Raw genomic sequence first — 15,063 nt, forward strand, 5'->3', positions numbered from 1 at the left:
GTCAAGACTAATACGACTAAAATACGATTGGAATGTTTAGTCTTGCATAATATGCTAGAAATATGGGGATTATCGCTAGCCATGTATAAGTGGTATTGCAATCGAAGAAAATTCTAATTATTACTGCAATCAAAGAAAAGGAATAGTAACATGCAAATTACAATGAAAACAATAAAACAACTCTAACTATAAGTCGAGTTGAAGAAACCTTTTTTCCTCAATACAAACAGTTCCGTCCTATTATGTAGTAACCTTCAAATCTGTTAGGCATCGACGAACTTGCCAAAGTTCCAAGAATCACACAAACAATTTTCCTATAAATTCTAAGGGATATGCAAACAACAAGAGACAAACTTTAAGAAGTGTATTTTCTTTTTGTAAGACTGGCGTCGTTAGACATGGAAGGTCTATGGTCTATTATTTCCAATAGAATCTTTAAAAATGAAGGATTAAAAGTCAATTTAATTTGGAAAATTGTGTAAATGGCTGATGTGAGTGGTGTGGAAAACACTTATTCAAACCACCAACCGTCAACGGCAAAGCATTTCCATTACTAATACCATCATCACCACACTACTTTTCTTTCTCACCAAAACCAAAATGGCTGCCGGGAAAGAAACCATCGACGAGCTCCGGCATGCCCTTCTCCACGCCATCGACAATGAGCACAAGCACGAGCAGCTCCTACGCTGCCAGAGGAGCCGCTTAGACAGGTCTTCATTTCAACTCTCACTCTATGTTTTTTGCTGTGTGAATTCTTGGTTTTATTGGATTTGGTTTTGCAGAGTGGGGATTGAAATGCCGAAGATAGAGATAAGGTTCGAGCATTTAGCAGTGGAGGGAGATGTTCATGTTGGAAGCAGAGCTCTTCCCACTTTGATCAACTCTACAATCAATTTCATTGAGGTTTTAATGATTTGAATTAGAAAGTTTGTTTCTTTACTTTTTCTTTAGAGAAGTTCATTAGCAATCTCTCTCAGAGTGTTCTTGGACTAATGAAGTTAGAAAGTTTGTTTCTTTACTTTTCTTTAGAGAAGTTCATTAGCAATCTCTCTCTCTCTCAGAGTGTTCTTGGACTAATGAAGTTTGCTTCTTCGAAGATGAGAAAGATGCCGATACTCAAAGATGCCAATGGAATCATTAGACCATCAAGGTTTTTTTGTTCTGTTATTTAAAAAGTTACAATCTTTCTCCATTTTTTGTTTCACATGAAATTGATTCTGTATTGAGAGTTGATTTGTATTTAGGATGACTCTGCTTTTGGGGCCTCCCGGTGCCGGAAAAACTACTTTCCTGCTTTCACTTGCTGGGAAGCTTGATCACAATTTGAGGGTATGTATATGTATCCATTGTATTCAAATTTGCATCATAAATGGTGGTGTGGCTTTGTATGTTTACTCGTAGTTATGCAGAAATCAGGGAAGATCACGTATTGTGGGCACGAGTTGAGTGAATTCGTACCTCAGAAGACATGTGCTTATATCAGCCAGCATGATCTTCATCATGGGGAGATGACTGTGAGGGAGACTCTTGACTTCTCCGCTTGTTGCTTGGGCGCTGGCTCGCGGCATGACATGCTGGCAGAGCTCTCGAGGCGTGAGAAGGAGGCCGGAATCGAACCTGATCTTGAACTTGATGCAATCATGAAGGCCACATCCATCCCTGGCAAGAAAGCCAGTTTGATCACAGATTATGCACTCAAGGTTTGTTTCCTCAAAAAAAGATTGTATTTTTATCTCTCAAGAATGTGGATTTTGACTTCAGACAACAGATACTTGGCTTGGATATATGCTCGGATACTCTGGTTGGCGATGACATGAGGAGAGGCATCTCGGGAGGGCAAAAGAAACGCTTAACGACTGGTAAGTACGTGCTTTGAAAGATGCACAGTGACTTAATTCTTGAATTTTTTCTGTTCAAATTGTGATTTGCTCGTTCATGGCAGGGGAAATGCTCGTTGGTCCGACAAAAGCCTTTCTCATGGATGAAATATCGACCGGTTTGGACAGCTCCACCACTTTTCAGATCGTGAACTACATGAGGCAGATTGTGCATATAATGGATGTAACCATGGTCATCTCTCTGCTGCAGCCAGCCCCGGAGACCTACAATCTGTTCGATGACGTTATCTTATTATCAGAAGGCCATCTTGTCTACCAAGGTCCACGGGAGGCTGTCCTCGACTTCTTTCACCACATGGGGTTTAAATGCCCGGAACGAAAAGGAGAAGCTGATTTTCTTCAAGAAGTGACATCAAAGAAGGATCAAGAGCAATACTGGTACATGACAAACCAACCCTATAAATACATCTCACCTTCGGATTTCGCAGAGGCTTTCAGCTCCTTCCACGTAGGCCAACGTCTCACTGAAGAGCTCAGCGTTCCGTACAATAAATCCAGAGCTCACCCTGCAGCTTTAGTTAAGGAGAAGTACGGTTTACCCCCTTGGGAGCTTTTCTGCGCTTGCTTTTCAAGGGAATGGCTGCTGATGAAACGTAACTCGTTCATTTACATATTCAAGACCGCGCAGATCACAGTCATGTCGTTGATAGCACTGTCGGTTTTCTTCAGAACAGAGATGCCGTATGGGAGGTTGACGGATGGAGGGAAATATTTTGGTGCATTGTTTTTCAGCCTTCTGAATCTGATGTTCAATGGTGTGGCTGAGCTTGCACTGACGGTTATTAGGCTGCCGGTGTTTTTTAAGCAGAGAGATTTCTACTTATATCCGGCTTGGGCGTTTTGTCTCCCAATTTGGATACTGAGAATCCCCCTTTCTGTCATGGAATCGACGATATGGATCGTCCTTACATACTACACCATAGGATTTGCTCCTCCTGCTGGAAGGTAAGACGTACTTTTCGTTTACGTGTGAAGTGTCACATACTGATTTTTGGTGAAATTGCTTAGGTTTTTCGGGCAATTTTTGACATTCTTCAGCATAAACCAGATGGCTCTTGGTCTGTTCCGGTTCATTGCTGCACTAGGAAGAACTCAGGTCGTTGCACACACGTTAGGAACGTTTAGTTTGTTTGTGATCTTCATCCTTGGGGGTTTTATCGTGTCCAAAAGTAAGTTTTGATGAGTCTTATCTATCCCTTTTAGAGTATGTTACGTATAAATTTCTTTCTCGATGGCAGATGACCTCGAGCCTTGGCTGAAATGGACGTATTACATTTCTCCGTTGAGCTATGGACAGAATGCCATTGTCATGAATGAGTTTCTTGACAAGAGATGGAGCAATGTGAGTTTTTTGTTTTACATTATTTCATTTAATGATCACGAGTTGAGCCTTATTCGTCTCTTTTTTCTGGTGCAGCCTAATACAGACCCTCGGTTCAATGAATCTACGGTTGGAGAAGTCCTCCTTCACTCGAGGGGCTTCTTCACAGAGGAGCGTTGGTTTTGGATTTGCTGTTTTGCACTTCTAGCATTTTCGGTTCTGTTTAACATCTTGTTTATCGTGGCACTGACTTTCTTGAAACGTAAGTCCTGTTCTGTTGATTCTATTGCTACCACTCTGTGTTGGGAGAGAGAGTTTGAATGCACTCTGGCTAATGTTTTCAGCTCTAGGAGATTCCAGCGCTTTAACACAGAATGATGATGATGACGACGAAGATGACAGAAAAACGAAGGAAAATTCATCCTCATATGGAATTTCTAGTACACATGAAAAGGGATTGATTCTGCCTTTCAAGCCGCTATCACTCGTGTTTGATCATGTCTATTACTATGTAGACGTGCCGGCTGTAAGTAGCATCGATATATTCTTTGCTGTTTTGTGTAGTACTTTGGTAACACATGTTGAGTTTTGTAATTTTGTTAAAAGGAAATGAAAGCTCAAGGCGTTGGAGGTGATCGTCTCCAACTGCTACGAGACGTGAGTGGAGCATTCAGGCCGGGAGTGCTAACAGCAATCGTTGGCTTCAGTGGCGCTGGAAAGACGACCTTAATGGACGTCTTAGCAGGAAGAAAGACCAGTGGATACATTGAGGGAAGCATCACCATTTCCGGCTTCCAAAAAAACCAAGAAACATTCGCGCGGATCAGTGGCTACTGTGAGCAGAACGACATCCATTCGCCTCATGTCACAGTCTACGAATCTGTTCTATACTCTGCCTGGCTGCGCCTCCCTGCACAAGTCAAGAAAGACACTCGAGAGGTTGGTTGTCTGTGCGTTCATGTCTCTTTACCATACTAGTACATTATAATCGTACGATCTTTCTTGTTTCGTACAGATGTTTGTTGAAGAAGTGATGAAGTTGGTTGAGCTTAACCCCATAAGAAACTCCATAGTGGGGCTTCCCGCGGTTTATGGCCTTTCGACTGAGCAAAGGAAGAGGCTGACAATCGCTGTGGAGCTCGTTGCCAACCCTTCCATCATCTTCATGGATGAACCAACTTCTGGCCTTGACGCGAGGGCTGCTGCCATTGTTATGCGCACTGTCAGGAACACTGTCGACACAGGAAGAACCGTCGTCTGCACAATCCACCAGCCAAGCATAGATATATTTGAAGCCTTTGATGAAGTAGGCCACTTTTTTCCATTTCACTAGTTTATGTCAAAACTTGCCTAATATTCGACGTTGCTGCAGTTACTCTTGATGGCTCAAGGAGGGAGAATCGTTTACGGAGGCGAACTTGGTAGCCGATCTAACAAGATGATACAATACTTTGAAGTGAGTACTTGCATTTCATATTCCATCACATAAACATGATTTTCATTGAAGATTCACTCATGTTTATTATGTGGCAGAATATTCGCGGGGTTCCTAAAATCGAAGACGGATGCAATCCAGCAACATGGATGTTGGATATCAGCACTCCAGCAGCAGAGCAGCAAATTGGAGTTGATTTTGCAGAAATTTACTCAAAATCCTCCCTTTATCAGTCAGTAGCATATCAGCTTCATCTTTTGTTTGCATATATCCGTTTCCAACGTCTCGTTTTCGTCTTCGTTTACTTTGTCAGGAGTAATCAAGAACTCATACAAGAGCTCAGTAGCCCCCCACCAGGCTCCAAAGACCTCTACTTTCCTACAAAGTACTCTCTCTCATTTCTTGATCAATGCAAAGCTTGTTTCTGGAAGCACTACTTGTCGTATTGGAGGAATCCCGAGTACAACGCCATCCGGTTCCTCATGACCCTCTTGATTGGCCTCGTATTCGGCCTAATCTTCTGGAACAAGGGGCAAAAGATGTAAGTCCATACCTCAAACATAGTTTTTAAGGCAGTTCTTGAAATGAGTTAAGTAGTGTCAATATTAGACATTGTTATGTCTAAAACATCGCGAAAATTCTGTCGACAGAAAGAAACAGCAGGATCTTCAGAATCTCCTCGGAGCAATCTACGCTGCTGTGCTATTCCTAGGCAGCACCAATGGGATCAGTGTGCTTGATGTTGTCTGCATCGAGAGGACTGTTCTGTATCGCGAAATGGCAGCTGGGATGCACTCGGCTTTCCCTTATGCGTTCGCGCAGGTGGCAATCGAGACAGTGTATGTTGCAATACAGACAATAGCATACACTCTTCTCATCTACTCAATGATTGGATTCCAATGGACTATTGCCAAATTCCTCCTCTTCTACTACTTCATCTTCACATCCTTCCTCTACTTCACTCTGTTCGGGATGATGTTCATCGCCCTCACCCCAGGCCTTCAAGTGGGCGCCATCGTTTCATCGTTCTTCCACAGCCTGTGGAACTTGTTCTCCGGCTTCCTCCTCGCCCGGACGGTGAGTCATTGCAAGGATTCTATACTATGGTAAAAGAATGTTTGTGCGACAAAAAAATGATTTGATTTTTTTTTTTTTGGGTTTTGGACAGCAAATTCCTATGTGGTGGAGGTGGTATTACTGGGGTTCACCAGTGGCTTGGACAATTTATGGGATTGTGGCTTCACAATTTGGTGATTTGGATTGTGAGATTGAGGTGCCTGGAGTTAGTTATGTGACAGTTAAGACATTCATCAAACAAAACTTAGGTTTTGATCATGATTTTCTGCCTATTGTTGTTTTTATGCACTTGGTTTTTATCTTGCTCTTTGTGCTTATCTTTGGATTTGGCATCAAGTGTTTGAACTACCAAAAGAGATGAATAGATATTGTAATATTCTAATTAGTCCTGTACTCCTGTTTGTGTTTGATTTTTTTTGTAATATTATTGTTTAGGTATAGACATTTTGTGTTAAGAACAAAAATGAAAGTGTCCTAGCCACAAGCTCATTACTATCTAGAGTCATGGCAACCACCTTTGTCATGTCACAAGATGGTTTTTGGAAAATACAAAACATAAGGGGATTTGTATGTCAATTCATAAACTTTTGTCGAGTTCTGGTTTTGCATACCTGATCCAAAGTCTGTCTACTTTAAATTACCAAACTATTGATTTGTTCTGATTTTGCAACCAATCAAGAATTCAGCGTTGATATCGTTTGATAACTTACTTACATCGTACTATCGAACATCATGTTGTAGGCCGCAAAACAACGTGGAATTATACAAAATTGAATAATTTCATTTGTTGTACTTCATTCCATCTCTTTCTCATTTTCTCCTGCCATTTCATCCTTTTCAAATAGAATCTAGTATACCTCAAACATTAAATTATTTAGTTTAGTGTAATACACCGTCATCTTGCATCTGAAAGTGTGACTTTGTTTTGGATAACATCTGATAGCGTCACGTAGGTAAGTGATCATTCATCTAGTTATGCCATCGACGAAATCTTAATAACTTCCAAAATTAGAATAAATCAATAGTTTGTTAGTAAAATTGGAAAAAAAATCAATATTTCAGTAATTACAATTAGATTTTAAAGCTAGCTTAGTATGCTAACTAGAATCTGGCAAAAATTCATAAATTTATAGTTGTTCGGAACCATTAAACCATTTCGACGAGGAAACATTTCTTAAAATATGTTCTTCAATTCATTCGAGATATAAGTAAAACTCATTATTTTTTAGAAAAGGATCACTAATGATTCTCAATCTGAAACCCCCTCCATGATGAGTCGAACCCCTAACCTATTAGGTAGAGGGAAATCGTGTTATCAAGTGAGCTCCAGTTCAACTAAGTAAAACTCAAATTGAAGACCAACAAGGCGTCGATTTCCTTTTATGGTAGGTATGTTTTTATTTATTTTTGTTTCTAAATAATAATAATTCTACCAACAGCCGCGTTCACAAGTTGGGGCCCACAATAATATGGCCCGGCCCGGCCCAAATACTCTTTATTAGTACAGGTGTACAAACTATAAAGGCCCACCAATATTAATGGGAAGCAAACGCAATAGTTTGAAAAAAAACAGACATTTAATTTGGCAATGCATACAAACAAATTAAAAATGGTGGGTGAGGATCACAATCTTATAAGTCGATATTCTGTCACATCAATAAATATTTGCTGACAGTGTATGGTTTCATTTGAATTAAAGTAAGTTACTGTGAAAGTGGAGTTTATGTGAAGTGGCCTTTTCACGCATGCATGCAGATACTCGTATATACTAGTAGCATAGTATTAATTTGTAGGAGCAGGATATAAATTAATTAATTAATTACTAATTTGTAATGATACTAGCATATTAATTAATTAATCATTGGGTGATTTTCTCCCGTTTTAAGTTTAGTTTAGTTTGTTTTACTGAAAATGAAGTAGGATATAATTATAAATTATAGTAATAAAATGAAATCAAATTTTTGGAATTAGAAACCCATCTTAATCATATCAGTTAATTTGTAGAAAATTTTATTGTAGTATTAGCTTGGATTTATGTTTTCAAACGTGTACTTTCTTTCTCTTTCAATCATGTCAAGATAATTTGATTTAAATTTGTTGCAATTTTGTTGCATTAAATTGGATTGTGTACTCAAATGTGTACTTCGTGTGTGTTTTCATATGTACATGCATGCATGTATCTTCACAGAAAATATCATGTAGTAGTACTACTTACTAAATTTGAAATTAGAATATTTTCTTTCGTGGTGATTCAAATTTCCAGAGATATTATTTTGAAAGTACTGTAACATGAATTGTGCTTCATTATCAGTGTTAAAATAAGAAATTTTTGGAAGTAATTTTATGTTGAGCAAAATTTATGTTGTATAAATTTTATTATAGCAAACGAGAGTAACCATAAGCAAACAAAAAAGTCATGCAAGTTGCATTTCATAGTACATATAGTATATGTCATAAAAAGAAAAGAATTGAAAAATATCCAAAACCAAAAAGGCCTAGAACAATAACTCAATTATTAACTTAGCTTGAACTATGAGACAACTTAGCACAGAATTAATTTCAAAAATCTGTTCCTCAAAGACCAAAATCATGGAAGATGAATTTAATATCACCACCAAATCCCAATTAATCCATTGATCCACAAAAATCATACTAATAATTACAAGAAGGATTCTAAGATTCTAAACTATGTGGTGGATCCATACATAAGCATTGTTCAATCAATTCCTCAAAGATTGCTAGTTCCAGTTCAGCCGCCGTCTCCTCCACCTCCGCCTTTGTCTTGAACTCGACCTCCATCATCGTATCTAAGGCGTCTCGCCACCAATGGCCCATAAATACCTTGCTTTTGTCGCCGCCTATTGCCCTCTTCATGCGACTCTCTTTCAGACTGGATGATGGACGCTGTTTTCTGCGCACTAACAACTGCTCGAATTCTATGTCGTGTTCTTCCTCAGAAGCCTCTAGTAACTTCTGCTCGAGGTCCACTTGGTCTAGTGCAGCAAGTTTTTCGAATCTTTCAAGTCTCTCTAGAAGTTGTTTTCTAGCTCCTGCATAATAAAAATCACAAAATTCAATTTAGTAACGCAATGCATTTAAATTAATACTAACATATATTTATGTTGAATTATTTTAGAATGAATATAAATGGTGATGATGAGTTCCCATTAATGATTTCAGGAAAATGAGAGTGATAGAAAGCAAATACTATGATGCAAAGATAAGTCTTCCACCTAATTTTGGGGGCAATGAATTAAAAACCTTATCTTTAAAAAGAGACAATAATTGCTTCACATAATTGTGTTTGTGTGTAAAATTTGTACTAACGTTCGATATTCGCATAGGCGGGCTCGAGATCATCGTACTCGTCTTCATCATCTCCAGCTAGATTGGGATGCTCCTCGTCTCCGTAGGGAGAGTCTAACACACACACTGGACTACATTGCTCCTCCTCCTCTCCCACAACGCCCTCCTGTCAAATTCGACGAATAAGCACTTATTAAAATAATGGGAAAAAGTTTAGTTTAATCGACAACATTCTAAAATGGTGGTTAGAATAAACACAATTATTATTGCAATCCAAGAAAGAAATACAATAATTAATCAAGATTTGTCCTTTTGGAATGGAATTTATATGAGGAGACAAAAGTTAGAAGAAAGAGAGAATTTTGGTGGGAGGAATTGATCTATATAGATATGCTGATGCAAATAAAAAAACAAAAAGGATATGATTAATTAACCCCAAAATTATTGATTCGAGATTATTTTAACAAAAGCTTGAGGGTATAATCGACATTTAAACTCGACAACCTGAACACCAACAACTCATTGCACACGCCGACAGTAGAAGCAAAGTACAACAACATAATTAACAACCCCTTAAAATGATTCTAAATATTAAATAACTATCCTAACCTTTTTAATAACTCATTAATTAACCTCAATTATTATTAATCACAATCTCAGACTTATTGATACGTACCAAACAAGGGAACTCGTTCCAAAAAATTTTACAAACCATATGGAAAAAATGAATTCCTCGAAACTGACTGATTTTTCAGTTAAAATAGCTCGAATTATCATTAGTTTATACGTGCCAAAAAAAGAGAATCAAGCAACAATTTGCGACCGAACATACGAACACATGCAAAAGACTAGTCTATCAAAAGGATTTAACATTTGGTACAACAAACTATCTTACTATTCATGATTAATTAATTTGATAAATCTTTTTTCACAATGAATGTCACAACTAATATTCACGTAAAAATAAAAATTTTTTTGGCACAACATAGAAGTTAATAAAGTAAAATTTCAATGCAATCATTTCATCATTATTACTCACAAAATAACCAAACAAAAAAAAAAGATGCGACAAATTCAACCAAACCTGTTTTACGCGGCGAATCGGAGAAGCGTCAAAATCCGGCGTGCGGCGGCCGGAGACAGGAGAAAATCCGAAATGACTCATCGCGCTGGAGGCGGAGCGACCATCATCTCTCCGCAATCGGCCACACGAGCACGGAATTCGAATTTCCCTCCCTTTCAATTCACAATTCCCCTCGCCTCTCCTCCGATGCTTCAGTATCCTCAAAATCGACCCAAACAGACTCACTCCGCCGCTCGATTTCCTCTGTTTCTGTATCCTCGCCGCGGCCTCCGCCAGCGCGGCGGCGGTCGTCTCCGGTATGGGGAGAAATGCGCGGGATTCCGGCGGAGAGGAATTGCGGAGGTGAGCGCGAGAGCAGGAGGAGCGATTGTGGTCGGAGAGGTAGGTTTTGAGGCGGAACGGCTCCTGATGCTGCTGCAGTAGCTCATGCAGGATCGGATGCTTGTGATCCATCGTCGATGGCGGAATTGGGGGTTTTTGGTGGTGTGAATTGAGGAATTGAAATTTGTCGAATTTGATGCAGATTTCGGTTTTAAAGGCTCAGAAAAGAGTGAAGGGAGCGCAGCAAGCATTAGCAACGGCGTGGGGACGGTGACAGATGTGTGAGACAGAGATATAGAGATAGACACAGAGATATAGAGATAGAGAGGTCAAACCATAATTATACAAATCTGAGGATTAAAAAGTCCAGGCAATTTATATAAATAAATAAATTACATTTACTATTTTAAGCTTCAAATATTATATTATGGTAAATAAAAGTATGAATCCTACTTTTATATACTGAATGAAACGTGACACCTAGTTATGATTTTTCATAAAAGTGAAAATGGAGCCTTGTTGTTGGACGGATTGAAGCGACAAAAAAAGACTTCAATTGCGGGACGAAGAAAGTGCTTGTAATTAATTTTGGTTGTTGTCGAGATAAAGGTATTATCCCTGCCGAATTAATGGCTTTTACCATAATTAACATCTGCAAATATTTGAAATTTGAGTTATTGTATTTTGCTAAAGATTGGTGTTTTAATGTTTTTGGACACTTTGCATGCCAATCTGGGGTGGCTTGAGAAGTTGATGAGCTCAGGCGTTTTGGATTATAAAAAAGTAAGTCTATCTAGTAATGAAAATGTGCTTATTTTTTAAACAAGCCCAATTAATAGTTTGACTAAATTGTGAGTTATACTATTTCAGCCTATGTTTTGACTTTTGAGTTGTCACGAATAGGCTAACTGAAAAAATAATCTTAGCACAAACTTTTTTTATGTGAATAGTGTTTACGCTCCCATTCAACTTGAACGAAGATGATGACTTATAAAGATGATAAATATATTAATAAAAAATATACTTTTAAAAATATATAGGATACGAATAATACATGAAATATATTACATAAAAAATGGTTAGTAGCCATTTAAATCGCGCAACTTAGTTAAATTTTGGCTAATTACGTAACTTTAGAAATTGAAATATTAAATTACAAAGTTTTAATTTTGCTCAATTGTCTCATTTATACACAAAATGTCATATTTTCATGGGAAATTGGTTTCTAAAACTATGAACTTTGCCTAAAATTTGGTATTTTCCATGAACTTTGAAATTGGTACATAATATCACGAACTTTGCATTTTGTTTGGTATTTCTCGAACTCACTCAAATAAGATATTTTCATCAAAATCTTATTTAACATAAGCAACCGTGATATGTTTTATAATATTTGAAACCACTTTTTAAGTTCATAACATGTAGCATAAAAAGTCACGTTGAAAACCACGTTGATTTAATTGTGTCAAGTATGATAAAAGCCACGTAAGTTAGTCAAATATAGTAATAAACATGCCGTGGGAAATACCAAACAAAATGCAAAGTTCGTGATATTATATACCAATTTCAAAGTTCATGGGAAATACCAAATTTTAGGCAAAGTTCATGGTTTTAGAGACCAATTTTCCTATTTTCATTGTGTTCAAAATGACTGTTTCACTAAATTAAAAAGTTTTCTTTCACTTTTTTTATGTTCTTATTTTTTTATATCTTATAAAAAACAATGACGTTTTTAATAGAAAAAAAAACCATTGCGAATGGTTATGAGACTGACATAATTTTACCAAATTTCACGACTTAAATGGCTATTATTCCCTATAAAAAGTATAGTAACATTAAATTTAAAAATGCATCTAGGTGGAATATATACATACATTTATTATTGGTACTCCAGTAATAAATGTAGTACTAGTAGTATATAAAAACTAACTATGGCTGTAATTCCCTATAAAAAGTATAGTAACATTAAATTTAAATATGCATCGTGGTGGAGTATATACATACATTTATTATTGATGAGAAGTGATACAGGACAACTATCCCTTAAATGTATAACTAGAGAATAAATCTCAGTCACAAAATTAAAAAAATCAAGGGCTGAGATTCAACATAGGATTCAAAATTAATCCAAATTTTACTTCACTACAAGAGAGAATTAGTTCACGCAACAATGTAGGGGCATAATAGACATTCAACAAATGAGTTAAGGTTAAAATCAATTACCCTATTATATTCATTTTCAAAATTCGTTTGAGCTTCTTCTTCTATTCTTCTTTACTCTCTAGAATTTAACCCAACGTCATTTCCTTAACCTCCATTCGTTGTTTCCTCCGCCTCCAACTATCGTTTCTTCCATCTCCAACCGCTGAAGTGAATATTATTTACTAATTTACTCATTTTCATTGATTAATCTTCTTGCTATATTTCTCAATCGTGTTTCTTAGTTCTTTATATACGTTTAACTTCACCGCCTCACGACCGCCAGACTCTCACGGCTGTCGCACCCCTTCAGCGTCGTCACCTCACCAGAGCTGCTGTCGGTGTGCCATTGTTGCAGATTTGCCGCCGCGGCCACCGTCGGTTTGCGCTCGGAGTTTTCTAACTCCACCGCTGCCTATGTCCGCTCAAAGCTATATCATCTTCATCTCCTTCGCGTTGCCTCTGCTCACCGTGTTTGTTTCTACTGCCGAGTCACCACCTTGGACAAATGCGCCTTGCCTTTGTTGCTTCATTAAAGACACAACTAACTTCATTATATCAATTTACAACTTCATCAAAAAGAATATGCAGTTTATTTTAATGTGCAAACAACACATCAGTTAAAGATGTTACTTCATTATAATGTATTATTACTTCATTTTTGGAGTCATTTACTTCATTATAATGTTTTATTACTTCATTTTAGTAATAAAACCTACTGTATAAACAAATCGTTTATATTACTTCATTATCATAACTTATTACTTCATCATATGAATTCAATACTTCACAACAACTAGATTATAGTTAATAGGAAAACAGATCAGTTGCATTACTTCATCGCATAAAATATGTAGTTCATTTGAATATGCAAACAATGCAGCAGTTAATTTTAATTCTAAAATCCTAAACACATACAAAACAGTAAACATATAGTTCATATTTATAGACTATTACTTCATTATCATTTTTATTACTTCATTTTGGTAATAAACCTTACTGTATAAACAGATCATTTATATTACTACATTATCATAATTTATTACTTCATCTTATCAATTTACAACTTCATCAAAAAGAATATGCAGTTTATTTTAATGTGCAAACAACACATCAGTTAAAGATGTTACTTCATTATAATGTATTATTATTTCATTTTTAGATTCACTTACTTCATTATAATGTTTTATTACTTCATTTTAATAATAAAATCTACTGTATAAACAGATCATTTATATTACTTCATTATCATAACTTATTACTTCATTATATGAATTCTGTACTTCACGACAACTAGATTATAGTTAATAGGAAAACAAAATAGTGACATTACCTCATCACATAAAATATGTAGTTCATTTGAATATGCAAACAATGCGTCTGCTAATTTTAATTCTAAAATCCTAAACTCATACAAAATAGTAAACATATAATTCATATTTATAGACTATTACTTCATTATCATTTTTATTACTTCATTTTGGTTATAAACCTTACTGCATAAACAGATCATTTATATTACTTCAATATCATAATTTATTACTTCATCTTATCAATTTACTACTTCATTAAAAAGAATATGTAGTTCATTTTAATGTGCAAACAACACATCAGTTAAAGATGTTACTTCATTATAATGTATTATTACTTCATTATTAGAGTCATTTACTTCATTATAATATTTTATTACTTCATTTTAGTAATAAAACCTACTGTATAAACATATCATTTATATTATTTCATTATCATAATTTATTACTTCATTATATGAATTCAATACTTCACAACAACTAGATTATAGTTAATAGGAAAACAAATCAGTTGCATTACCTCATCACATAAAATATGTAGTTCATTTGAATAAAGCAGTTAAATAATTCGCACCTATAGTGTACCCAAAATAAGTATGTTGAACGAAAAAAAAAATTTCAACGAAACAAAACTCATTAATAGTGAACTAAAACCATTGGAAAGTGAACTAAATACATGTAAGAAGTGAACTAAAACCACCACTTAGAACTGTCCATTTTCTCCTGCATTTTCTTCAACGGGAGCAGTCTTCACTTCGCCTCGTTACCCCAACAAACCTTTTGGAAGCCGTACAATGAAGACTCCAGGCCACTCTTTCACCTTGACACCAAAATTAATCATAACTATCGACGATGATGAAGACGACGACAAGCCAGAGCTGCACCATCATAGCAAAGAGAAGGTGGACGAACCTAACGTGGAACTCATCTCAGATATCCAGATATCCAAGGACCTCAACAGATGGAACTCATTATATTCACAATATACATCACTATATGCTCAATATAAATCACTGAAAGCATATACTAGTTCACTATAGGCACAATTTACTCCACTGTAAGCATATACTAGTTCACTATATGCTTAATTACTTCACTGTAAGCATATA

General features: G+C 36.4%; 2 protein-coding genes across 2 annotated transcripts; one reads left to right on the forward strand and one right to left on the reverse strand.

Moving 5' to 3' along the window:
- The first annotated feature begins 468 nt into the window (after positions 1-468).
- On the forward strand, positions 469-6,142 carry LOC125211876 (ABC transporter G family member 39-like). The gene is made up of 18 exons (XM_048111827.2): positions 469-713; positions 786-906; positions 1,065-1,153; positions 1,248-1,332; positions 1,413-1,703; positions 1,772-1,862; positions 1,946-2,846; positions 2,910-3,070; positions 3,140-3,243; positions 3,319-3,484; positions 3,567-3,748; positions 3,829-4,161; positions 4,238-4,528; positions 4,595-4,678; positions 4,756-4,889; positions 4,971-5,198; positions 5,308-5,734; positions 5,826-6,142. Exons 1-18 carry the CDS (start codon positions 601-603, stop codon positions 6,093-6,095), a joined length of 4,071 nt encoding a protein of 1,356 aa, XP_047967784.1. The 5' UTR covers positions 469-600; the 3' UTR covers positions 6,096-6,142.
- A 2,193-nt stretch (positions 6,143-8,335) lies between these two features.
- On the reverse strand, positions 8,336-10,757 carry LOC125211879 (uncharacterized). The gene is made up of 3 exons (XM_048111835.2): positions 10,125-10,757; positions 9,062-9,206; positions 8,336-8,784 (listed from the first exon to the last, which is right to left on the reverse strand). The coding sequence occupies exons 1-3, from the start codon at positions 10,575-10,577 to the stop codon at positions 8,408-8,410; spliced, it is 975 nt and encodes a 324-aa protein (XP_047967792.1). The 5' UTR covers positions 10,578-10,757; the 3' UTR covers positions 8,336-8,407.
- Between the last annotated feature and the right edge of the window lie 4,306 nt (positions 10,758-15,063).

This window comes from Salvia hispanica, chromosome 3 (genome assembly GCF_029641045.1).
Source record: "Salvia hispanica isolate PSC_SH4W2 chromosome 3, Shi_PSC_v1, whole genome shotgun sequence".
Lineage (NCBI taxonomy): Eukaryota > Viridiplantae > Streptophyta > Magnoliopsida > Lamiales > Lamiaceae > Salvia > Salvia hispanica.